Source organism: Paroedura picta, chromosome 11, assembly GCF_049243985.1.
Source record: "Paroedura picta isolate Pp20150507F chromosome 11, Ppicta_v3.0, whole genome shotgun sequence".
Lineage (NCBI taxonomy): Eukaryota > Metazoa > Chordata > Lepidosauria > Squamata > Gekkonidae > Paroedura > Paroedura picta.
The window spans coordinates 32,965,876-32,992,632 of NC_135379.1; the positions used below are offsets into that span (position 1 = coordinate 32,965,876).

General features: G+C 42.8%; 1 protein-coding gene across 2 annotated transcripts in view; it reads left to right on the forward strand.

Annotated features, from left to right (window-relative positions):
• The first annotated feature begins 333 nt into the window (after nucleotides 1-333).
• The window catches only part of KCNH8 (potassium voltage-gated channel subfamily H member 8), a 204,710-nt gene continuing 178,286 nt past the window's right edge, over nucleotides 334-26,757 (forward strand). Inside the window, exon 1 of one of the 2 annotated variants that reach the window (XM_077303611.1) lies at nucleotides 334-667. In XM_077303611.1, coding sequence (XP_077159726.1) covers nucleotides 592-667 — 76 coding nt within the window. In that variant the 5' untranslated portion in view covers nucleotides 334-591. The remainder of the gene's footprint in view (nucleotides 668-26,757) is intronic. The other variant, XM_077303612.1, reaches the window with a different exon arrangement.

Sequence of the window (26,757 nt, forward strand, 5' to 3'; positions counted from 1 at the left end):
CTGGGAGCTCCTTCCCCGTTTCCTTCGGGCATTGGTCCGTGGCTCTGCCCAGAGCATGCACCTCTATCGCCACGGCCTCCGTCGTCCCCCTGCCCGTCACTTCTTCCAATCGCCCGAGCGTTGTTGTTTCCTTTTCCTTTTTCTTTTGTATTCCTGGCAGCTAATGGGGGGGGGGGGGGGGGGAGAGAGGGAGAGAGAGAGGAGGCGCTGCCAAGCGGCGCCTGCATCTGGCGGGCACAGCCGGCGGGCGGGCGGGAGCCAACGAGCTGACCGCAGCTGGTGGCAGGAGGGGGGCGTGAGCGCGCGCGCGCGCCCTCGCGCCCGCCCACCCCAGCTGTGCTCGAGGCTCGCGAAGCAGGGCACTTTCCCGGGCTTGGCTCAAGTCAGCTGGAGCGGCGGCGGCGGCGGCGGCAGCCAAAGTAGCATCCATCCATCCATCCACCCATCCATTCCCCATGCCCGAAAGTCCCTCGCGCTCCTCCGCCTCCGCCTCCCGCCCTGCTCCTCCTCCGACGGCCGCGCTTGTACTTTCTTAGCAGCCCACCCTTCCCAGGCAAACTTTGATGGAGAATTTCACACGACGCTGGAAAAATGCCTGTTATGAAAGGACTACTGGCACCCCAGAACACCTTCCTGGACACGATAGCCACTAGGTTTGACGGCACACGTAAGTCTGGCGGGCAAGCTGGGGGCTCAGGGCGCTGGACGCGGGGAGAGGGGCGGCCGGGTGTGTGTGTGTGTGTGTGTGTGTGTGTGTGTGTGTGTGTGCGTGCATGGGGGGTGCGTCTCATTGTGCAAGGGAATCCCCCCCCCCACACACACACACACTCCCGCCGTTGTAAAGGAGAAGCAGGGAATCCTTGGGCACTGACCGAACTTCGGTTCTCTGGCTATCTGGTTGTCCTTTGAGAATATTGGCTTTTTACTTCTCACGCGGATTGTCTTTGCCTTAGCGGCTTTGGGCATTGCACGGGCTGGAGGGCGCGGGGTGGGTGGGTGGGTGGAAGAGAAAGAAACTTCGGCGGTCAAGGCTCATTGCTCACCTCCTCTGAATGAATGGCTTTTCGAGGTGGCCTGTCTATTCCGCTTTCAAGTAAGGGAGGGAGGGCGGGTGGCAGGGAGAGGGGCAAGCAGACTTCTCCCTCGGAATGCAGCTTTGGATTTTTTTTATTAAAAAAAATCTCTTTAAAAGCTTAATTCTTGTAAACCAGTTTCTGTATTGGCTAGACATCTGTTGTCAGAGGTTACTGAATGAACGCTGTATTTTGTCCGATTAATGGTTTGTTACGGGAGAGCAGCGAGAGGATAGACTTTCAGGACCCTGGACAGATCCACCCAGCCTTTATCTGGATTCTTAAACAAAAATCCTAATCTCCCTTTTGAAGGTTTGCTTAGGCGCCCAATGGCCTGTTTCGTACATGTTAGCTGTTCCCACGGTTATCTGTAATCTGTTAGGAGATATTTCCTTTCCCTTTCCTGCACAGATATAACCTTATTGCTGCTTCAGCTAATCTCTTGTGACGTACTGAACACATACCATGTGTATGAGCTAATAGGTGAACATGGGCACACATCTACACACAGCCTGAAATGTACATTGATGCATGTTTTTTAAACTGTGGAAATCTAGTCTGATAGGTAGGGACAGAAGTGGTTGGCAATTTAAATGAAAAGAAAAAAATCAGACAAAGTATAATTCTGTATACATTTATCTGCAGTAGGGCAGGGAAACTTTCACTTTGGTTGTCCTGTTTGTTTTTGGAGACAGCCATCCCGGATCAGTACTTTTTAGAATACTTGGCAATGCTTGTCTTTACTTATGGCCATTGTTCTGAAGTTCAGATTAAAAGTGTGCAATTGATGCATTGGTCTTGCTCATCATGTCAGTTCTAGTCTAGATCATTAAAAATCAATTGGAATGAGTGGAAAAGCCAGATTAGACTGTGTCCTTCATATGAAACTAGAATACTCCTCTTAGATAAAATATTTAGGTTTTGATTTTGACATTTGTGTTTCCATACTATTCATTTTTGAGAGCTTCTAAACTCACATCCAGGTGCTTCCTAGCAGGAGCTGGTGCATGCAGATGGAATGCCACAAGATTTTGAAGGCCAATAATGGCATGTACCACTTCTTGCTTTAATAGGCAGGCTGGTGTTCAAGTGAATATTTTTCACAAAGGAGGAAAGAAATCTTCAAAAACAAATTGCTGTGCTATATAAGTTCACACCTATACAAGTAAAAATATACATGTACCTTTGATCTGTCTGTGAGGCCACTCAGGGAAGTATTTGAGGTTCCCACCACAACTAAGCCAAGCTGTAGGTGAGAGATCTAAACTGAGAGGTGAATATTTTAGACAGCTTATGCTACTAACTTCTCTTTCTGATATGAATTTAAATTTGATAAATTATCTGACTTTTTATAAATTTATAATTTATAAATTATCATGATTCAGTCAACAATCTGTACATGTAAATTCCATTGATTTCAATGACAGCAAGGTAGCCATGTGTGTGAAGCTCTCACACTGTAATCAGTGGGATTTAGAAATGCTTGGCTTTTGGGTTGGATTGTGTCTACAATTTTAGCACAGTACAAGTTACATAAACTAGTCTGTCCTTATTGTTATTGTAAAACTATGTTGGGGTCCTGACTCACACATAGGTCTCATTTGCAGTCCTACACAGGTAGGAAGTGCCAGTGGGGGCAACAGAATCCATGGCTGGCCTCCTTGGCAAGGAGGGACTGGCTTTGTGGGCAACTGAAGGGCTAGGTGGCTGTAAGGGTACCAAAATCAGGCCCATCCCCTCCCAGGCTGACCTATGATGAGGCTTGAACTTGGCCTTGGGGAGGAAAGAGGAGCCACAGGGAAAGAAAATGCCCTGCACTACCTGGCCAATGCATCTGGCTGTGTGGGATCATTTGCCCACTCTTCTTTCCCTGAGTTTAGTTGGAAGAATGCTGGTGGGGGATTATGGGTTGTCATCACTTTGAGGAGGGTACTGTGATGAGGGACCCATACTTTGGGTTTCTATTCAAGTCACAGCCCAGGGCGGTATCAGCACAGAGCTGGATTCATTTTACAAAAACCTGCCTCTGTGCCCATTTCCCCTGGGTGTGGAGATTCCCTTAAGGGATCTTGGGGTGAGGGCTTTCAAGGGGCATGCTCAGCTTGGGAGCCACCAACAAGTCATCCTCATGCTCAAGTGGCAGGGAAAGCCACTTAGTGATGATCACCCTTGTGGAATCCAACATCCTGCCATCCCATGGTTCTCCCCCACCCCAGCAGGCAGCCTGAGGTACATCAACAAGCATGTACACTCAGTCAGTGTCAGGATTCAGTGGTCCCATGCTGTCCCAAGCCTTCTTACATTTGTAACAAATAAAACTGTGGCCATTCTACTCCAAAAGGTTGAGAGTGATAATGTTTATTGGGGGGGTTGCTATTGGAGGGATTTTTTGTCTTTGCCCTCTCCCCTTCCCTAGGCACACTGTTTAGCACATGTTTTGATATAGTAATATTGGATGTAGTTAACAGAGCTCCTTTTATTTTAACCATTTGGGGAGGATATATTATGTTGTCATCAGTAAGTCTCTAATCCAGCAATACATCTTTAATCCAGTGGAGAATTAATTCTAATTCTGGGCTACAGTGAATGAAAGGCTTCCTGATCATGTTGGAAAATATGTTATGAATTGTATAGTGCTGTCATGCAGCACCAGGACTGGAGTTTGGTTGTTACTCTTATTTCACCTTTTGCAATGGAACTCTTTTTGAAAAGGCAGAGGATCTTGAATCTCCTCCTCAAAATCTGAGATGTCTTTACTCCCTTTCAAATAATGTTCTTGGGAGCTACGCTTGTGGATTGCAGTGGAATATCTTTCCATAGTTGCACAGGGAACAACTTGCTAAAACAGTCCAAAGGTCTTTTTGTCAGCAATGCCCAGTCAGGTGGTCCAGGAAAGTTATAAAGCAAAACAACACCATGAAAGCTACGTACATTTAATTGCCCTAGTACAGAATTATCAGATGTGTACTACCTCTCAACATTAATATTCTGTTTGTTAACTATTTTCTGACCATCTGTCAACAAAGAAGAGCTGGAAATGGTCCTCACCCAGTCTGAATAAATTGATTTGTCTCTGGTATTATTTCAAAACTGGCCTCTCTTTGTAATGTATCCTTCTAAGTCCCACCATACTGTTGCTTTCTGTAACTTAATGCACTTGATGAGGTAACTGACATGTGTTTATGAAGAATAAATGTTTTTGGTGGTTTACATGGAATTTATCACTTAACAAATATTACTCACTGTAGTATGTTTTGTGTAAGTTACTTAGCAGATCTGTGAATGAACAGAAAAGCAGACATTTTCTTTGGATCGTATAATAGTTAAGGGACATTAAGTCCCTTGTATAAAAATGGACAGAAGTTCAGTTGTATTCTTTATGGAATCCCCTAATCACACAGAACATTAAAGAGAAGGCGTAAATACTAATTTAGCCCCTAGCATTTGCTGGGTGTGATGATAAGTTGTTTCCCTAAAATGCGGATGATAAATGTTCTTGGGCAAATGAACAATGGCAACTAAAATATCAAATTCCAAATAACTTTGAATTGGTTGGCTGCACTTGAGATAAGGTATCAAAATAAATCCCACAATCTTAATTAAGGCAACCCTATAAGGGATTTGATACACAAAACAGAAGTTCCCACACATTGTTCTAGCTTTCTGCCAAAAACAGAAATAAATCACTACCTTAAAAGACTTGTGAAAAAGAACTACTGAACAAATGACTTACCAGTTGGTTTGGATGCCATCCTTGTAGAGAGCTGCTGCATTTTTCAATATACTATTATTGACTTTTTCAGAGGATGTAAGCAGCTTTATATGGTTTATGCAATGTCATACCTATCATTTTTCTTGTAAATAAATGCTATAGATTCTAATGGACCTTTCAGCCAAGAAAGTGTGTGCAAAATTACAAACAAAACTATAATATTGTTCGTATGCATTTGGAACGAAGTTCCCTTGGACTGAACTCAGCTTATTTCTGATTTTTAAAAAAATATGAGGACAGTGTCAGGGCCTCAAGACTACTATTCTAAAAGAACATCAAAAGGCTGCTGTAGTGTCTGATAACTGAGATGTCCTGGCCCCTCCCCTAACAAAGACCTCAGTTTCAGAAGGAAGGTGATTTAACTGGTGTGACAAAGTCCTTTGCCCTTAGTCTTCTGAGAGAACCGGGGTTGTGAATGTCCTGCATAGTGCAGGGGGTTGGACTAGATGATCCAGGAGACCCCTTCCAACTCTATAAGTCTATGATTCTAACCAGTCTAAAGGTAAAGGTAAAGGTATCCCCTGTGTAAGCACCGAGTCATGTCTGACCCTTAGGTGACGCCCTCCAGAGTTTTCATGGCAGACTCAATACGGGGTGGCCTTGCCAGTGCCTTCCCCAGTCATTACCGTTTACCCCCCAGCAAGCTGGGTACTCATTTTACCCACCTCGGAAGGATGGAGGGCTGAGTCAATGTTGAGCCGGCTGCTGGGATTGAACTCCCAACCTCATGGGCAGACAGCTTCAGACAGCATGTTGCTGCCTTACCACCCTGCGCCACAAGAGGCTCATAAACCAGTCTACTTGGACATAAAAAACTCTTTTCAGGCCACATGTGATTCCTGATCCTCCGATGCTCATGAAATTAGTGTTGTCATGAGGAGGGGAGTTTCTTTGTCCAAAGTTCACTTTTGTATATATATGTTCTCTTTTTTCTCCTTTATAAAGAGGAAATTCTCTTTCATTTCGCATTGTAAAGAAATCAGTTTTGTAACAGCAGCACTTGCCATTGTTTTATGTTACACACCACAGAGTGGTGCTCTAGTAGGAGGGCAGCAAGGTTTGGGAAGACATGACCTGGCTCTGAGCATCTACAGAGTGAAATTCTGTAATGTCATAGAATCTCCCTTCTAGCTCCTCCTTTATTCAAATTTATCTTTGATTCAAATGGAATAATTTAGAAATTGACTACAAATTCCTAAAAAGAGGGCAATAAATGGGTGGTAGGATTTCAAAAAGAAATTAGGTAAAGAGGAATTCAGAGAATTTCTCTCAGCAGTGCTACAGGAGACTTGTGTAATAGGACTATGTCTTCCTAGTGGTGAAATCACAATTGATATCCAGCTATGGCTTGCCTCTGTCCCTGTCCCTGTTTTTGTGCCTGTTACTTATTGCCATGGTGAAATACCTCAATGCCAGCCACCTTGTCTTTTCAAGTCATGCTAAAGCAACTAGACTCACTCCTTCACTTGGTTCCACTGTCCCCATACAGCACATTTAATAATTTCTTAAAACTTGTAGGATAATAATATTTGAGTTCCATTTATCAAAGCTCCTTTAGTTGCTGATTAGAAATTGGCATGAAAGGAGCCATTTGTCACTGAGAGATAGACTGGCCGTTTGAAATGCAGTGAATGCTTCCTTCATAAAGCTTGTATAATGAAAAACTAATGTGCGTTTGAAATCCCTTCAATGATTTTATTACAAACATTTCACCTTTTTTGGGGGAAAAATAAGCCACATCCCTAAACGTTGGGAGGCAGCAGGGGCAATTCCAAATGTAACACAAGCCAATTTAAAAGTTATAAAAGTAATGACAGTGATGTACTTGGAAAATTCAATGACTACTATTTGCGGGAATCCTTAATTCCTGGTTCATACTGCAGTTCTCCAAGAGTAGAAGGGTCTCGTTTCCATTGGGAAGCAGGAAGAGCAAGCCCTGACCTCCAGAGGCAGGATAACTTTTATTGTGTTTTTGATATTTGTTATCTTTTTGTCCTTTTTTATTGTACGTTAACTGGCTGTTGTAAGCAGCCGTGGCAACCCATTTGGGCTGGGAATGTGGAACATGAGTGCCTAAAAGGAAGAAATGATCTTTCCGGGCAAATCCACTGACACCACAAAGAAAGAGGGCAGGCTGCAGTCATTTTAGCTTTGCAGCAGGGAGCTCTCCCAAAGCCAGCTACTCTGTGCTGCTGACCGGCCCGATCATTTCGTATTTTCCAACACTGAAAAAAATGTTCTGAGGCTGTGCAGTGGAAACCCAGCTTCACCTGCCCGTGCTTTTATGTCATCTGCTACTGGTTGGATCCGTTTTCTCTAAGAACTTTGTATTAAGACCTTTGATGCTTGACAGGCGTTACCTACAGGGAGAACATTAAGCATATGCTGTACCAAATGTAGCCAACATTTTAACATCTAAACTATTTCAGCATTCCAAGGATCTCATGTTACCATGGGTAAGAAGGTCTTACTTATTCCAGGTTGTAACTTGAAGACACACGCATGTTACTAAGAGTCCTGTTGCCTCTTAGCAGTGACACATGTATTAAAATAGCAACAGGAAATGTAACTTTAAAGGAAGGCAGCATGGTATAGACTGATCTCATTGGATATCAGAAGCTAAGCAGGGTTCATGTTTGGATGGGAAACCACTAAGGAAGACTTTGCAGAGGGAAGCAATGGGAAGCCACTTCTGCTTCACACTTGCCTTGAAGCTCCTTGCTGTGATTGCCATTAGTTGGTTGCAACTTGTCAACACTTTACACGTGAAGAAAGGGAGAAGGGGAACCCAATAATTTAAGACAGGGTTCCCAACATGGTGCCTGTGGGTGCCATAGCACCTGCTGACTCATTTCCTGGTGCCTGTTATGGGTTGGACTGGGGGACAGGATTTCTGTCAAGCAAGGCTTCTTCTGGCCATTGGAGATCTGATTGGCTATGTAGATTAAAATAGCATCATTTCAGCAGCACCCACCCCAATGTTAGGTTTCTTCAGTCTTGCACCCCTCCTTCCTAGTCTATTTTTTAAATTTAGATGTTCTCTTTGTGTTTACTTCCTAGAACAGCCATTCTGGAGTTGTGCTTACCACCTTGTCCCAGAATTCCAAAGGTTCCCACAGGCTCACGAAATATTGTGGGTCTCTGATCTAAAGGATATACAAGGACATGTGTTATAGCTGGAGTAATAAATAGGAATTTTTGTGCTCCGAATACTCTGCAGTCTTTGGGGGCATCAGACTCTGGTTTCTAGCAGACAGTACATTGATTTGGCAAGCTTTATACACTACCCTGACAATGTAGAGAGAACCATAGACATAGTTCTTGGCCCGGAATGAAATACAGATTATACCTAGCTGTGATTGAGTGCGTAGGAAAAAAAATGGAAAACATGGGCTCATCTGTTTTGATAACAAATTGGTTCCCTAGTCAACAGCTAGACCTGTCATGACTTCTAATGATTAGTAGAGAAGAAGAGTCCTAAATGCTAGAGGGCAAAATGCGACAGCCATTCTCTTAAAATGATCTAGGAATTATAATGAAATGAGGCAAGACTGAAAAGGAAACAGAGTTCATATGAAGTCATAGCTGCACAATATTGTTGTCACTCAGCCAGCTGTCCCCACCACCACTTGTAGGTCTTAAGTAGGCCACTTAGCAGCTGAGAAATAATGGAATACATTTAATATTCCACTGAAGACCCAAGAAAGCAAAGGGAGAAAGTCTTGAAAGAACTTTTTATTCTATTATTTTGTTAGCATAGGTATTGCATCAATAGTACATGTCAGTGTCCTTGCATTACCAAGCTTATAGTATGTATCACACATCACAGCCAACTGCACATGCCCTACTGAGCCACCTGTTGGGAGTTTGGTACTGGGCTCTGCCTAGTGGACAGATCAAGCAGACATGGATGGCTTCCCTATCTTGATATCTCCATTTTGTTCTTTCCGAGCCACAACACAGATGGATCTCCAGTTTAAGTGGTCACCCCATGTTTGTTCATTCTTATCATCTTTGGTACTGCCTTTGGATTCACAAGTAACCCATCTCAGTCTTTCTGCCATTCCTGTAGTGGCCACTCCTTGATTTATCCTCTGTTTTTTATTCTCTGAGTCATTATCCCCACAGCCAGTCTCAGGTGCTTTGTTATCTCATTTATCAGCATGCTGGATGAAATTAAGTTGCTGTCTTTTCCAGTGAACTTCAGAGTGTGGCCAGGGAGCATGTTGTCTCAGAGGCTGTCACAGGGCGGCTTCTCCAGTCAACCCTACAGGAGTAATATAATTTCATTCATTCATTCATTCATTCATTCATTCATTCATTCATTCAGTCAGTCAGTCAGTCAGTCAGTCAGTCAGTCAGTCAGTCAGTCAGTCAGTCAGTCAGTCAGTCAGTCAGTCATTCGATTTCTTTCCCGCCACTCCCTAATAGGCTCGTGGTGGGTAACAACAGTCTTAAAAACCTCATTAAAACTCCCATTAAAAGACTCAGAAACTCCCAACATGGTGAAAAATAACCCACTCCCACCCCTGCTGTGATGTACACTTCAAATCCCGGAGGGGGGGGGAACAGATCTACCTCGCTGACTCCAGCCTCAACAATAGACCTAGTGGAAGAGCTATGTCTTGCAGGCCCTGCGGAATGTTGCCAGATCCCGCAGGGCCCACAGCTCACCCTGGAGCTCATTCTACCAGATAGGGGCCAGGACAGAGAAAGCCCTGGCCCTGGTTGAGGCTAGGTGAGCTTCCCTGGGTCCAGGAACAACCAATAGATTTCCCCCCACAGGGCGTAAAGTCCTGCGGGGGGCATAGGGCAATAGGCGGTCCCTCAGGTATGTGGGTCCCAACCCGCGTAAGGCCTTAAAGGTTAAAACCGAAACCTTGAACTGGATCCGGGCAGCAATTGGCAACCAATGCAGCTGCCTCAGCACAGGCTAGATATGGGTCCTCCAAAGTGTACCAATGAGGGCCCTAGCAGCTGCATTTTGCACTAGCTGAAGTTTTGAAAGATAGAATTTTTATTCTATTATTTTGTTAGCATAGGTATTGCCTCAACAGTACCTGTCAGTGTCCTTGCATTATCAAGTTCCTCAAGGAAATAACAAATTGACTCAGAAGAATTCTGCAAAAATGAACTAATGTGATTACATCAAATGGTACTCTTGCAGTTGAACTAACCTGTTGGACTTTTGCCTGAACTATTTTTTTGTATTACACTTGTTGCAGTGTTGTATACAAATTTATAATATTGTATGGTTACTGCTTATGTTGGCTCAATGATGCTTTATAAATACTTATTTTGCACTTCTGGAGGCCTTATTTCAGAGCCACTATTCCACAGCTTCTTTCTTTCTGGAGTTTACCCATGAGCACAGGCAGACATGGTTCACCCATCCTCCATTTTATCCTCACAACATCCTGATGAGGTGGGTCAGACTGGAAAAAACATTGACTATCGATGCCACCTAGACAATTTCCACATTTGGATTTAAAGGGTTGACTTTTTTGTTCATTTTCACACTGAAATCTTCAGGCACAGATCCAAATTGCACCCTCGCAAAGGAAATAGATAAATAAATAGATAGATATTTAAATTTCATGACTGACTCCAATGTGCCCAATTTTTAAAACACCACTTAATGCCCTACTGCTTCACAGTCCACACAGCTAAATATTTATTTTTTAAACACAGTTTTTAATACTTGTGGAATCATTATGAATAACATGCATTTGATTAGGAGTTGGGGGCAGGTTGCTGGGGATAAAGAAGAAATGGGGTAATTCTCATGATCAAAGTTTGTTGTGCTCTGATGACTTATCCTGATTGAAGGAAACTGGAAAGGGTACCAGATGGCAATTAGCTGGGGAGCTTCTGATCAAATTACTGGGTGAGCATCAGGTAGTGTGGCTTGGAATAAATTGCATTGGAATATTCATACCACAATCCTGTATGTATTGGGAACTACTGCAGGGATGAATGTTGCTTAGCAATCACACATGGTTTCTTTGCTAAGAAATACAGTTAAGAGTTCACCTTTGGTGGAAATAGTAAAGACAGATTTAATTAAATTGTACATTTCACTTCAGATTGAAGGCAACGGTATATGTAGCATCCAACAATAATGTCAATTCATATGGCTTTGAGAACAATTGCCTACATTAAACCTTGGTGAATTGAGTCAGACTATTGGTCTATCAGGGTCAGCACTGTCTTCTCTGACTGGCAATGGCTCTACAAGGGTTTCCCGTGACATCACCTACCTCCAGATCCTTTCAACTGGAAATGCCAGGGACTGAACATGGCACCTTCAATGTGCAAAACCAATAAGGCACGGTCCATTAAAATTTTGGTCCTCAGTCCTGCTGCAGGTGTGAATGGACCCATGGGTGTAAGGTGCATGAGCTCCACCATTCCAACCTGCCTCTTCTCATATCATGGCCACCTTCCCCCTTAACTGTGATTCCATCCTTGAGCCCAACTGTGGTCACTTCCCCATCTAGCAGACAGGGACTGATCAACTACCTTACAGGGAAATTTCATAGTGGATCTGTGCCCTTGAAGGTTATTGGTGGCCAGAAGAATGCCCCATCATCTTTGCCAATGCTTTAGGGCCACTTGGCTTAGACCTTTCATCAGCTATGGTAATTGGAATTGATTTACCATGGTGGGTAACTTCCCACCCAATGTAGGTCAGCCATCAGAGAGAGCTGAAGTTGGCCAGGGAGGCTCTCTACAACATCTAGGGTTTCTTTAGATATAGGAGGAGCAAACACATGGTAAAAGAGGTGAAAGGCCTACTGTTGGGAGAAAATGGCAGAGAGAAAGGAGAAAGGCTGAATGCCTATTTTGCCTCAGTTTTTTTCCCTCTGAGGATGACAACGGGTCCATCTAGAGATGGTAGCATCTGGGCTGCTGATTGACATGGACAGATAGGTTGTTGAGAGGAGCCTGACTGTACTGGATGAGTGCAAATCCCATGGGACAGATAGGATGCACCCCCTAGAGTGCTCAAATAATTTTCTGGAGAAATTGTAAAGCCATTTGTCCATCATATTCCATACCTGGAGGATAGGAGATGTCCCACAAGACTGGAAGAGAGCTAATGTAATCCTTTCAAAAAATGGAGAAAGGATGACTGAAGTCCAGGGAAAATACAGGAGTATCTTTTTAAAAAAAGTTAAGTATCCTTTATTATTTTAAAAAGAACGAAATAAGAATAGAAATAGAAAAGAATAAACACATTTGTAAGATTGAGAACATCATATCCCCTGTAGCCCCAACCTCCTCCCCCCTGAGATCCATCTTCATTCCATTCTATTTGGCAAGATAATCCATGCAGAAATGCCATTGTTCTTGGTTTTCTGATAACAATGCTGGTAAGTGTCCAAAATTTCAACCAATTTGTCAAACTAGTGTGATGTGTGTGGTATTTCTGATAATTTCCACTTTTTGGCTAGTACCAATCTTGCTGCTGTGGTTGCATAAGAAAAAAAAATTTCTTGCCTGCGGTGGAAGAGTTTCTGGGCACAAGCTTAACAACATATATTCCAGGGTCTCAAAGAAAATTTAGTATTAAACATCTCTTCTAATATACCATGAATTTTTCTCCAGAATTTTCTCACTTTTACAGAACTCCACCACATATGAAAAAAGAGCCCACTTTATCATTACATTTCCAGCAAGCATCATTATACCCTCTGGCTATTCTGCTTATTGCTTTGGGTGTAACATACCATTTATAAAACATCTTGTACCAGTTTTCCCTTAGGATTTAACTGTTAGTTTCGGAATTTTAGCCCATATGCATGCCCAAGTAGTATCTTTTAAACAGGTCGATCTGTGAGCAACTGAAGAATAGTTTGGTGATCTGGGGCAGTCAGCAAGGATTTGTCTCCAACAGGTTCTGCCAGACCAGTCTCATTTCCTTCTTTGATCAAGTGATGATCTTACTGAATTGTGGGAATGCTGTCAATGTTGTTTACATAGATTTAAGTAAGGCTTTTGAGAGGTTCTCTCATGATGTTTGATGAGTAACCTGGAGAATGGTGGAAAGAGAACTGATTGGAGAACTGCTCCCAAAGAGTAGCTGTCAATGTCATTTCATCGGTTTGGAGGGAGGCATCCAGAGGAGTATCACAGGGCTCAGTTCTGGGCCCTGTACTTTTCAATACTTTTATAAATGATCTGGATGAAGGGGTGGAGGGACTAATCAAATTTGCTGATGACACTGGATTGGGAGAAGTAGCAGAAGATAGAGATAAAATTCACTGAGCTCTGAACATGCTAGAAAAGTGAGTAGATGTGAATAAGATGCAATTCAACAAGGGGAGGACTCACAATAATTTAAATTACCAGTGGAAAAGCACTGACTGGATATCAGGATTTTTTTTTAATAGTAAGAGTAGATCAGCAATGGAATTGGATGTGTAGGCAGGGGGTGAGTTCCCCCTCACTGGCAGGCTTCTAGCAGAGGCTAGACAAACACTTAGCAGGGATGCTTAAGCTGAGCAGGGGGTTGGACTAGATGGCCTGTTTGGTCCCATTCAGTGCTGTGATTCTATAATTCTATGACCTCTTCCTCAATCTTTGTCTCCAAATGCTCTTAAAAGTTGTCAGCACCAAGCTGGCTACCCTACTGGCACCCATGGTAGGCGGAAGAAACTCTGCTCCTTAGAGCACCAACATAAAGGAGTGGAATTGTGTCTTTTATGAAGTAACAGCTATGTGTAACAGAATGAAAGTTCTCACAAAAACTACCTTTGAGTAAGTACAAAGGGCAAAGTTTCCCAATTATTTCAGCCTTTCTCCTATGTGTGTGTGTATATATACATATATATGAGTGACTAAGTAATGCAAGGAGTTTGAAGTACATTCTGCTCTCTTAAACAGGAAAACTTTATGGCTACAGGTTATCAAGCCAGATCACAAAAGAGGGAAAATAACTCTCAAGCCTACTGGTTTACAGAGCTAAGGAAAAGAACAGGAAAAACCTCACTAAGTGAAAACTGAACAATACAAAAGTTTTATCTCTGAGGTTCATCCTTTAATGTCTGTGGAGCCCATGAAAATCCTGGCCCTCCACCTGCTCCATGTAGGGAAATCTGACGCCTTGCATTTGAATGTTACAGGATGTTCCCATCCTTTTAACGCTATCTGCCGTAAGTGGCAAGAAACCTCACCCAAGTCTGAATTCAATAGCTCATCCCCCTGTGGAACATGAACCCCAATATTCTGATCATCCACGAGTGCGTGTTCCATATATCTTGATACTCAGGTCATGTTTTGCAACAATTTTCTGTCTTGCATTTCCTGGCAGGTAACTAGTTACCTCTGCAAAAACACATATCTGAGCTTCCTAGCCTCTTGGTGCATTCTATGACTCTCTTCCTTGGGAAAGCAAGCAGCTGATAGGGTACCAAGGAACCACTGGTGAGCTTCAAAGCACTTTACAGCTCCAGTGATGCTGTTCACATGGTACGTGGGGACATACTTGTGCAGTTTCCCTGTTGCTGCTGGGGCTGCTGATACAGCATAGTGCCAATGGGGCTTCCATATGGTAGGTTTCCCTGCACTTTCCATATCCCAGTCCCCCAGCAACGACCACCCCCTCTGCCCATGGTACTGGGACTTTTACATATACTAGAATACTGTATATAAACATAATGTTACACCACAATGTGTGCCACATTCTCTGAATTGTCAGCTTTGACATTTTTTTTAAAGAAAATCTCTATGGTGGAATTATGCCTTTTTCTTTATATCTCCACAAGGAAAGATGTTAGAGACTTTGAAAATGAAACCTGAGGATTCATGAAAACAGCTGCACATAGTTATAATGGTATATCCATGTAACTATCTTAATGCTGATTTTCTTTTAAAAAAATACAAATTTAATCAGAGTTAGAGAGAAAAAAATGCCACTATGTGGGTACTGAGTCAATGTAAATGGATCCTTAAAATCTATTATTTTAAGGCATTGGAGGGTCATCTACACCAACCCCTTGCAGAATGCAGGAAATTCACAAGTTTCCAATATTTTCAGCACTCCATTTTGTTAACAACTGCAGACTTGAGAATTTTTCCATAGCTACATTTGATTGTTAATAAATAATGAAACACAGATGCTAGAGATAGACCAATTCCCACAATATATTGGGGAAAATCCCCAAAGACTGAGGATTGGCAGTGGTAGTTCCTATATATAAAAGAGGGAGGAGAGATGACCCGGCCAACTACAGACCTATATGTCTCTTAAGTACCATTAGCAAGCTATAGACAAGACATCTACTAGATAAACTATCTATCTGGTTAGATCAAGAAAAGATAATTGTAGAAGAACAAGCAGCGTTCTTCTTAGAGGGGGAAGAGGGAAGCTTGAGCACTGCCTTACCCCAGTGGTCCCCAACCTTTTTATCACTGGGGACCGGTCAACGTTTGACAATTTTACTGAGGCCCAGGGGGGAGTAGTCTTTTGCCGAGGGACGTTGCTGCTGCCTGAGCCCCTGCCCCACTTGCTTTCCCACCAGTGCCCCTGACTTCCCGCAGTCCACTGGGGGGCGCTGCCACCAGCACCTGCACAGTGCCACGCCGAGGGGGAGCCCCAGACATGGCGGCCACTGGAGAGTAGCGGGGCAGCCCTCACCAAAGGTGAGCCGGCAGCAGAGTAGCGGGGCAGCGCTTGAGGCAGCAGCCGGGGAGGAGGACAAGGAGGAGCCACAGCCCGGTACCGACTGATCCACAGACCGGTCCTGGTCCCCGGACCGGGGGTTGGGGACCACTGCCTTACCCTACAACATCTCATTGAAAAATATGGCTCAAAGAATGGGACTGCTTTATATGTGGCCTTTGTGGATTTCAAAGGTCCTTTCTATTCTATATCGTGATGTCAACTTTGGTCTAAATTAGAAGAATCTTCTATTGATAAAAGACTACTTTTTTGAGAGTCAGGTACAGTAGACAAGGACAGCTTATTGAGCTGATAAAATGTATAAGAGTGTTAGGCAGGCTTGTTCACTAGCACCTATGATCTGCATCTGCTATATTAATAATCTTACACGGTGTACTGATACCACCACCTGCCACTCTCCAAAGTTGGTGGGACAGAGCATCTCCTTTTTATATATATACTGATGATGATGTGGTGGTACTAACAGGAAAACTGGTAGGCTTCAAAAGAGCTTTGGCAAACTTGATAGACCACTGTAAAGAGAAAACATAATAAATTATTCAAAAACCAAAGTGATGGTCTTTGGAAAACAATTTAGAAATCAGATTTGGCAGGTAGCTGGGAAAAATTAGAATAAGTAAAGGTGTTTAAATATCTGGGGTTCATATTTCAAGCTCCAGGCTCAAGTTTAGAGCACTATAGAAACACCACAAATGTAGCCGAGAAGTCAGCCCTTAAATATAGTGAATTCCACAGCTGTAAATGAGCTTATTTTGTACCAGCTGCTTTTAATTTTTTCCAAGCAAAGATTGTATCACAAATGCTACACAGGACCCTTTGGGAACCCCACCCCCGTCCGCTTCTTGTTTTGTTTCTGTAGAGCGGGTGCAGTCCAAATTTCTTAGGGCTGTATTACAAGTGCCAAATTGTGTCTCCAACTCATGGACTTGCTTACAGATGGGCACCCCAAAAATTGAAGTTAAAATCACCTTTACCTTTATTTGCTTATGGTTCGAGGCACATTGAATTACTGAAGCATCACTACCACCAATTCTCTGTGACAATTTTAGATATAAATGGCTAAACCACTGAAAAGAGAACAAAAGGTTTGAGATTCTCTCCTTTGGTGCTATTAGGGATGAGAAAAGATCAAGCAAAATTAGCTATCAAACAAAGGATTAAGGGTATAGAGAGACAAATGGACACAGTTGAATACCTCTCTTATGTGGAAATAAAAAATCACAAAATCTAGAGGGACAAAATAATAAAATTCCTAGAGCTGAAAGAATTTGCCCCTGTAATTCTGGAGAGTTGGAGACTGTAGATCATATATTATTCAGATGTCCATTCTATATCACAGTTAGAGCTTGTCTTATCTCCCCTTTACTTGGTAAGGTTGGTACGAATTCAGAAAAAGGAAAACTTAAATTCCTCCTGTGGCAATGGAAAGAAATCAACTTTCAGTCATGTTGCTAAAGTTTGTGCCTTTGTATACAAAGCATGCCGAATGATACTTAGCAGCCAAAATAGGATTCCATTATTTAAAACTAAATCCAATGCAGATTCAAGTGGATAGCCATGTTGGCCTGAAATAGTACAACAAAATATGAGTCCAATGGCACCTTTAAGGCCAAAAAACAAAGATTTATTCATAACTACATCCAACAAAAATCATAAGAGTACAGATATAAGGAGAGAGTAAATTAGTAGTAAATTAGAGGGGATACTTATTAAATTTGCAGACGATACTAAACTGGGAGGGGTAGCAAACAACCGAAGACAGAATCAGAATATAGGATGATCTTGATAGGCTCAAGAAGTGCGCTAAACTGAATAAAATTAAGCTCAATAGGAACAAATTTAAAATTCTTCATTTAGGTAGAAAAAAACAAATACATCAACATAGGATGGGGGAGACTTGTCTTGGCAGTAGCATGTGCAAAAAGGATCTAGGAATCTTAGCAGACCACACATTGAACAAGAGTCAAAAGTGTGATTCAGTGGCTAAAAAGATGAATGGGATTTTGGGCTGTATCAAATGGAGTATCGTGTCCAGTTCACGGGAGGCACCACTTTGTTCTGCTCTGGTTCAGCCTCACTTGGAGTACTGTGTTCCGTTTTGTGCACCCCAGTTGAAGAGGGATGTAGACAAACTGGAGCGTGTCCAGAGGAGGGCAACAAAGATGGTGAGGGGTTTGGAGACCAAAACATATGAAGAAAGGTTGGGGGAGCTTGGAGAGGTGCCTGGAGAGGAGACAACAGAGGGGATTTGAGGACCATCTTCAAGTATTTAAAAGGCTGCCATATAGAGGATGGAGCAGAGTTGTTCTCTCTTGCCGTGAAGAGATGGACCAAAACCAATGGGATGAAATTAATTCAAAACAAATTTTGTCTCAACATCTGGAAGAAGTGCCTGACAGTTAGAGCGGTTTCTCAGTGGAACAGGCTTCCTTGGGAGGTGGTGGGTTCTCCATCTTTGGAAATTTTTAAACAGAGGCTGGATAGCCATCTGATGGAGAGGCTGATTCTGTGAAGGCTTAAGGGGGTGGCAGGTTAAAGTGGATGAGTGATAGGGTTGTGAGTATCCTCCCTAGTGCAGGGGGTTGGACTAGATGGCCCATGAGGTCCCTTCCAACTCTATTATTCTATGATTATATGATTTACAACAAATATGCAGAATGATGACAAAGATTGGCTAGTTTCTTGCTAGAATGTCCTTTGGGTTCAGTTGTTATTCACAAAAACATGGGGGATATAAAAATGTTAAGAGAGTGATTAATGGCAGACTCCCAATTGCGGAAAGAAGTAATTAAAAGAGATTTGTTGTGGAGACTAATAGCACTAACAACAATGATTTTTGTTCTATTGTCTGAGGAAGTGTGTGTGCACACAAAAGTGCACACCTTGAATAATTTTTGTTAGTCTTAAAGGTGCCATTGGACTCACATTTTGTTTAAATCCAGTGTATTTACACTGCATACTATTTAAAAAAATTATTCTGTTGGTAATCTGCTCATGTGAATTGTGTTCTGGCTAAATGCTCTATTAAATAAATTTCTGATTCTAAATAAATTATGAGCATTTGTATAATGGAACAAGGAGGGGAAAATTACATTTTATATAAAACTAGCATGAAAGCCCATTGCAACCAGGAATGCAATGGGCACTAGGACCCAGGAGACACTGGGAGGTGCAGATCTGTTTGTGTGTGTCTTTGTCCCTCTCGCTGTGTGTCTCTTGGTGTGCCTCGCAGCAGGAGGCAGAGAAGGTAATCAGGGCTGGTTTGTAGGAGGAAAGCAGGGCTGGTGTGCAGTTTGGGGGCAGCTCTCTCTCTCTGTTTCTCTCTCCCTCCATTGCAGCAGGGGAGGCTCTCTCTGTGTCTCTCTCTCTAGGCAGCAGGAGCCAGAGCAGGCAATTAGGGCTCATTCTTAGGAGGGAAGCAGGGCTGGTCAGCAGCTTGGGGCAGCTGTCTCTGTGTCTCTCTCTGCCTCCCTCGCACCAGGAGCCAAAGGAGCGAATGAGGGCTCGTGTTCGGTATGGCAGGGTTCTGTGTGTCTCTGTCTCTGGCGCATCTGAGAGGAATGTGGCTATCATCCAGGGAGGGAGGGCAGGAGCTGTAAGGGCAGGGCCAATCAGGGTACAGCCAGCATTGCAGCATTGCAGCATTGCAACATCTTGCAGCATTGCTGGCTGCACCCTGATTGGCCCTATTCCAATTCAGGCAGCCGGACGCATTCCACCCCCAGGCTGTTTCACAAATATATAGAGGAACCATGGGTAAGGATGGGGGAGAAAGCTTTGGGGTAAGATACAAGAAATGCAGGGAAATAGGAATGCTCTACAAGTGACGACGCAGATGGACAAATGTTAAGCCGCCGTGAAAAGAACCTATGATCCTGTACTCTGATGCTAAACATGTCTTCCTTTATCTTCAAGAGCATCTGGTCCTTTCTATCTTGCTTTCTATCTTCTATCTTCCTATCTTCTATCATGGGGATGGGGGGATAAATCTGTTTCCAACAAAGCTTTACTTGCCCACAGTTCTTCTAAACTCACCCTCTTTTTAATTTCTTCCTAATTAAATGGGGAGGGGGTTCTGCTTATATTTTCCCCTTGTCACCCAGTCCTTCAGCATTAAACAAGGCTAGGAATATAACATCCATCATTTCTTATTGACGATGTGTTAGGACCTTGTCATTCTGTTCCTTCTCATCTTTTTCTAAAAGAAGAAGACTTTAAAACCAATCTCTAGAAAGCTGAATCACTAGAGAATAGATAAGATAAGATACATTTATTTGTATATAGCCATAGGCCTTTACAAAATATAAAATACAAATTTACTAACAGTAAAATAGAATAAAAGGAACTGTATAAAAATATAAAATTTAAGACCAAAAAACTGAAACAGCATACAAAGTGCAAGAGTGTTAAGAGGCTGCCTTAGTGGTTGTAACATTGGCCCTTATTTTCCTTGCAGCCAAGGCAAATAGGGCGGTTTTATATGTTACATCATCAACCTGGTCAGATAAAAGATAGATTATCTTTTCAGCAACGGAGTGAAGGTTAGAACTCCGTAAGGTCTCATTGAGGAATTTGGCTCTGGGTTGGGCATAAAGTAAGCAGTCAAAGATGTAGTGGGGTAAATCCTCCAGAACTTGTGCACCACAAATACAGAAATGCTGGTTTTTTGGCGTACAGCTAAATCGACCCGCCAGAGAATAGGTTCCAGTGTTCTATTCAGCTATGAATGAATGACTGTTGAAGTTACTTACTGGTGCCTGAAACCAAGAATTAGAAGCTAATCAAGGGAATATCTTATGAGTATCATTTGTCATAGTTTTATTAGCCTGGTAGGCTTATTGCTTTCCAAGATGCACTCTAGGGTAATTACTCTTTTAAGCTGGATTTTAAAAAACTATTTATTTATTTATTTATTTATTTATTTATTTATTTATTTATTTATTTATTTATTTATTTATTTATTTATTTATTTATTTATTTATTTATTTATTTATTTATTTATTTATTAATTATTAGATTTGTTTCCCATAGCTATCAGAACCATCTTGCAGCAGGTTACAATCATGAAGCATAAAACCCACATAAAAGCAGAAGCTCACAATTAAAAACTACAATTAATAAAAAACCCAGCATCTGTCTGTCTGTCTGTCTGTGTCTGTGTCTCTGTCTGTGTCTCTGTCTCTGTCTCTGTCTCTGTCTCTGTCTCTGTCTCTGTCTCTGTCTCTGTCTCTCTCTCTATCTATCTATCTATCTATCTATCTATCTATCTATCTATCTATCTATCTATCTATCTATCTATCTATCTATCTATCTATCTATCTATCTTTTTACTAATCTTAAAAGAGGGACATTTCCTAAGATTCCCTAGTATAAAGACATGGCTATTCAATCAGCTTAAATCTGTAATGTACATAAATGTCACCAGACTATCATCCCTTCCCACAGTAAGAAGGTAGCATTACAAGAATAAGCATATCTGAGATACTTTGAAAGTACAGACCCATTCAGTAAAACCAATCTGTATAAAACTGTACTGTAAATTCCCAAAGGACAATCTCCCTTGTAAAGCGGGTGTTTTTTTTTTCTTCTTCCATGCAACAATTGCAGGAAGGATGGTGATCACAAGAAGATGGAGACAAGAAGATATGCCAAAAATAACAGATGATCAAAAAGCTGGGAGAACTGACCAAAATGACAAAGCTTACCAATCTAGTTAATGGTAGACCAGCAGAAGAATTTGAAGAACATTGGGGGTACTTCTCACAATATCTAGCTAGATATATATCCTTATCCATGGTTCCTGTATATATTTGTGAAACAGCCTGGGGGGGGGGTGGAATGTGTCCGGCTGTCCAAGTTGGAATAGGGTCAATCAGGGTGCAGCCAGCGTTGCTGATTGGCCCTGCCCCTACAGCTCCCTCCCTCCCTCCCTGGATGCTAGCCACATTCTTCTCAGCCATGCCAGAGACAGAAAGAGAGACACAGAGCCCTGCCAGACCGAACACTAGCCCTCATTCCCTCCTATTGCTCCTGCTGTGAGGAAGGCAGAGAGAGACACTGAGAGAGCTGCTGACAGAGACATAGAGAGAGCCGCCGTTACTGCAAGTGAGGGAGGGAGAGACAGACAGAGAGAGCAGCCCCAAACTGCACACCAGCCCTGCTTCCCTACTAAGAATGAGCTCTTATTACCTGCTATGTCTCCTGCTGCGAGGCAGACCGAGACACACAGCGAGAGGCAGAGGGACAGAGACACAAACACACACAGAGATCTGCACCTCCTGCTGTCCCCTGGGTCCTAGCGCCCATTTCATTCCTGCTTGCAATGGGCTTTCTTGCTAGTGTATTAATAAGTATTAATAAGTTAGTAGGGTAAACTGACTTGTCATGGAGTTATAATCTTTTGTTCTTTTTTCTTTTTCTTATTTCCATTCTTAAACTTAATAAAGGTTGCAGCTATCCAGCATTTTTTAAAAAAAGTAAATTCCCAAAGGCATTCAGTTGGAAACCTCATTCGGCATACGCTCCCCCACCGGTGTCTGTTTTTGCCGGTGTAGAAACTTGACTCAAAATGTGGATGCTTGCCTTCTCTTTTTCTCTTGATGGGCATACAATTAAAACTGCACAATCAAAGCATGCAAGATATGCTCTACACTCTTGCAGACACTGATAAGCCATGGGATATCGGTATCTGATTTCTTGTTTTCCTATTGTATCGTGCTACTGGCTTCATTTATTTAATATATCAGTAACAGTTAAAAAAAAATGAATACATCCCCCCCCCCCCTAAAGGCAGTTACGAACTCTTCCTACTTCTTGGCAATATAATTGGGCCAGCTTGAGAGCATTACACTGAAGGGTCTACATTAGCATACATTAAGGTGGGGCAGTTGCCAGGACCCATCAATTCTGATGGGGCCCACTGCTGCTGATTCCTCTTCTCAAGCATCTCCTCTGACACCAGTGCTCCCACCTATCTATTGCTTGCTTGTGAGTGCTTTGTCACCTCTGCTACACATGCTGCCTAGCACTTCTGCAGAAGAATAAGTAGGTGCTGCACCAAGCATCAATATTTCTGGTGGCCACAACAGCAGCATTCCTACCACCCATATCATTAGGGAATGGACATGCAGGCAGTGTAAGGAGGTCTGATGGGAGAGCTTGTGAGTGGTCAGAAGAAGGAAGCACACACAGGCAGCACATGACTGGGTAGGTGGACAAGAAAGGGGGATGATTATACATGGTGGCAGCTACACTGGGCCACCGCTGATTCCTAGCAGCGGGGCACCATGCCTCTCTTTTCCCCATGTATGCATGGGGGGGGGAGAAATCCCCAGCACACCCAGTCTACCCTGAAGTTGTCCGGGGTGGGTTGGTTCCGCAGCACCTGACAGCAGGAGCAGGGGCATGGTGGTTTCACTACATGATGGTGGGAGAGTGGCATGCCGCTATCCCACCATTATATGTTTGTGTGAGTGAAAATGCCCTGTTTGGCTCCGCAGCACTGCATGTCTCTGCAGGGGCACCATAGGCGGGACACAGCCAGGTCTCTGATGGCTGCTGTGGCAAGGAAGGGAAGGCAGAAGAATACATGTTCCCTTGCCGTGGGTGATAAGAGGCCCTAAAGCGGCCCAGGGCCAGGACAGCACTGGCATTGTGCATAAGCGGGAATTAGCCCAGGAATTAGCTATCGTGCAGGTACCAGCCCACCCTTCCCTACCTGTGCATAATCGGTCATAGTAAGCACAAAGGGGCCCTGGCACTCTCTGCCAGCCCTCCAAAACTTGGAACTACTAAATTGTTTCAGCCAATTCTAAAATCAATCAGGGTATGCTCAGTGGCCAACAACCAGGGGCCATCAAACAAGACATACTACAAATCTATTGTCTACCCCACACACATTGGATAACACACTTTCATTGCACTTCAGAAGTAGATTTTCCTGTTTCTCACTAGAAAATCCAGCTGCAAAAAGCACATTGAAAGTGCATTATCCAACGTTTGCGGAATGGGCCTAGAAATGGTTATTTCCTCCCACTGGAGAACATGATTTTTTTTTGCTTTTTCTTTTAACATGAAACATGTGGAAAACACTCTAATGCAGTATCAAAAGGAAGACACAAGGATCAATGTTCGATTACAAATGATAATTTTTATTTATGCTATTCTTTTGATATTATATATTGTTGTGTTCTGTGTGTGTTTTTTAAAGCTGCAAACTAATTGCTTGCATCTACTCTGCCCACAGACTCGCTGAAGCTATTTGCCAAGCAAATTATCTCCTCTAGTCACTGAGGTGAGAAATAAATGTCAGGGAGAGAAATCATTAGAATGCTCTGTGACAAATGAACACAAGGGTTTGTTTGTCTTCTAATTGGTCTTTGCAAAACTTGCTATGAAAAGAAGCCGCAAGTTATTTGAATGTTGAGATCAGCATTTGGACACCACTGAGCTAGTATCTTGGCCAGGGCCTAATTAAGGCCAACTGATGCCCAAAGCACAGCCCAAGAATGGTGCCCCTCGATCCGTTCATGGCTTAGCTGACAAGACATTATGACTTGATAAGCGCTGAAAGTGAAATCAGAGATTAAACATTCAGTTTTCTTCCATGCCATCCCTCAGGCCAAACCCCACAATTATATTACGTATAACCTTTTAAGAACACGAAATAGCAGTAAGCAATATAAGCAACTCCCACCCTACCCCATAGTGCTCTCTTTTCTAAGCACATGGTTATTTTGATTAATGGTTAATCCTGGGCTGACTCTGGCCACCATTTTTCCTTCTGAGATTGAGATTGACAAAACAGCTATAGTAAGTCTCCTACCTGGCTACAGGAAACAGCTAATTCTGCATACATTTTATAATATAAGACAACCTATTATGGTGTACCTGCAAGTGAACAAGTATGGGGGCCACTTTATAGAGTTATTATGATTTAAGTTGTTTGAGTTGGTCATCTAAAAATGTGAAATTTAAAAATGCAAATGTCAAAGCAAAATTGTTTATGCACTGGGAACTTCACTGCCTCAGCTCCCATGCAGGAGCACAAATCGGGGGCGGATGAGGTGCACCGGGCCAAATGCTCCCCCATGTGGGTGCAGGAAGAGGTGGGGCAACCTGCCATGACTGAAACTACAGCCTGCAGCCTGGCATGAAACCTCCACTGCATAAACGGTCCAAGTGAAGCACCCATGGTGCTTCAAGATATTTTGTTGCCAGATGATGGCACCATGATGCCACCTTGCTGTCCTCACCCAGTAAACCCAGAGAAACATACACTTCTTGTTCTTTTGAATCCTTATGTTTCTCTAAAACTAACACAACCTGCAGGATTCCTCCCATGGTCTTTTTTTTCTAATAGTTCATTCTCAAGGCAGCTAATGTAATGTCTTTTAAGAAGGCATTAACCCTACTATTTATCAACAGTTAGGAATGGTTACTCTTTAGGTTGAATTAGGGATGGGCAAGAACTGGCCCATGAACCAAAGTTGATGATGAACTTTGGCCATTTGAGGAGCCCATGTTCAAGACTATGAGAATCACCATGAACTTCATGAACTTTGACGCAGTCCAGGCATTTGCTAAGTGCAGAAAACAGAGGTTTAACTGACTCCAAGCTTTTTCTGGGAGCAGAAAGCAATCTTTAAATGGCTCACAAACCTATATGAATGGTATATCAATTCATGTAGGTTCATGGTTCAGCCATGAACCAAACCGCAAAAAATGCAGTTGGTGCCCATCCCTAGATTGGATGCTATTTTGTACTGGCCTTTCTTGAAAGCATCTCCTCACTCAAACAATTTTTTTGTGTCTGCATTATTAAAAATGGCCTTTTATTAAAGTTTTTAAAGAATAAAAGATTAAAAAATCAAGAAAAAAGCAAGAGATAAGAAGACAATCTAACAGACATTAAAAATAAAAAAGGACATCAGTTACGTTTTCAGCTCCTCAGCAACAGAGGAAAGATTGACATTTGTTTCAAAATAATATTCTATTTGAAAACTGCTTCCTTGCTCTCGAGTTATTGCAAACTATTTCAGATTAATTTTAAGAAACCCTTACCCTTGCCATCTTGACATCTCCAATAGCCTTGCTGCTAATAACTTCTATGCATTTTCTTTTCCCTTATTCTGCAAAGCCAAAAGTCATCCTCTCGTTCTTTTTACTTTCCTGCAAAAAGTCAGTAAAGGATTTCCAATTAGCAATAAATGAGGTTATAATCTTTTCTCTGATAAGGGTTACCAATCTCTTGGTGGGGCCTGGAGGTTTTCTGAAATTGCAACTGACCTGCAGAGACCAGTGTCCCTGGAGGGAATGGCAGCTTCAGAATGTGGACTGTATGAATCCACATTTATTTATTTATTGAATTTTTTATACCACTTCTCCCAGCAAGCTGGCTCGCGGCAGTTCACAATCATCATATAACATGAAACAATCCCTGCGGGATTTGTCAGCATTCCTCAGAGCCTGTAAAATGGAGCTCTTCCGCCAGGTTTATGGTTGAGGCTGGGGTCTGCGAGGTAGAGCGTTGTCCCCTCCCCCCCGGTTATACATCATCTCCCCCATTCTCTATCGCCTTGGCAGGTGGGAGTAGATTGCGATTGGCTGCTGCCGTGTTATGATTTTTAATGTTTTTTAATAGGGTTTTAATTGGGATTTTTAAGACAACTGTTGCCCACCATGAGCCTACCCAGGGAGTGGTGGGAAATAAATCTAATAATAATGATGATGATGATGATGATGATGATGATATCCAGTTCCATAAAACCACATATAATATACAAGAATAACCTACAACAATTCCCCAAACCTAGATATAACGCTGTAACATGGCATGAAAATGCTAAAAACTCCTTTCCCTGCAGCAGAACCATTGGAATCGGTTCAGATGACAACAGTGGTGTTGGTGGAAACAGGGGGTAGATATTCTGATGGCTCTGGGCACAGTCTAATATTAGGTTATGTAGTCAGTACCTTAAGAGCCTCTTGTGGCGCAGAGTGGTAAGGCAGCTGTCTGAAAGCTTTGCCCATAAGGCTGGGAGTTCGATCCCAGCAGCCGGCTCAAGGTTGACTCAGCCTTCCATCCTTCCGAGGTCGGTAAAATGAGTACCCAGCTTGCTGGGAGGTAAACGGTAATGACTGGGGAAGGCACTGGCAAACCACCCCGTATTGAGTCTGCCATGAAAACGCTAGAGGGCGTCACCCCAAGGGTCAGACATGACTCG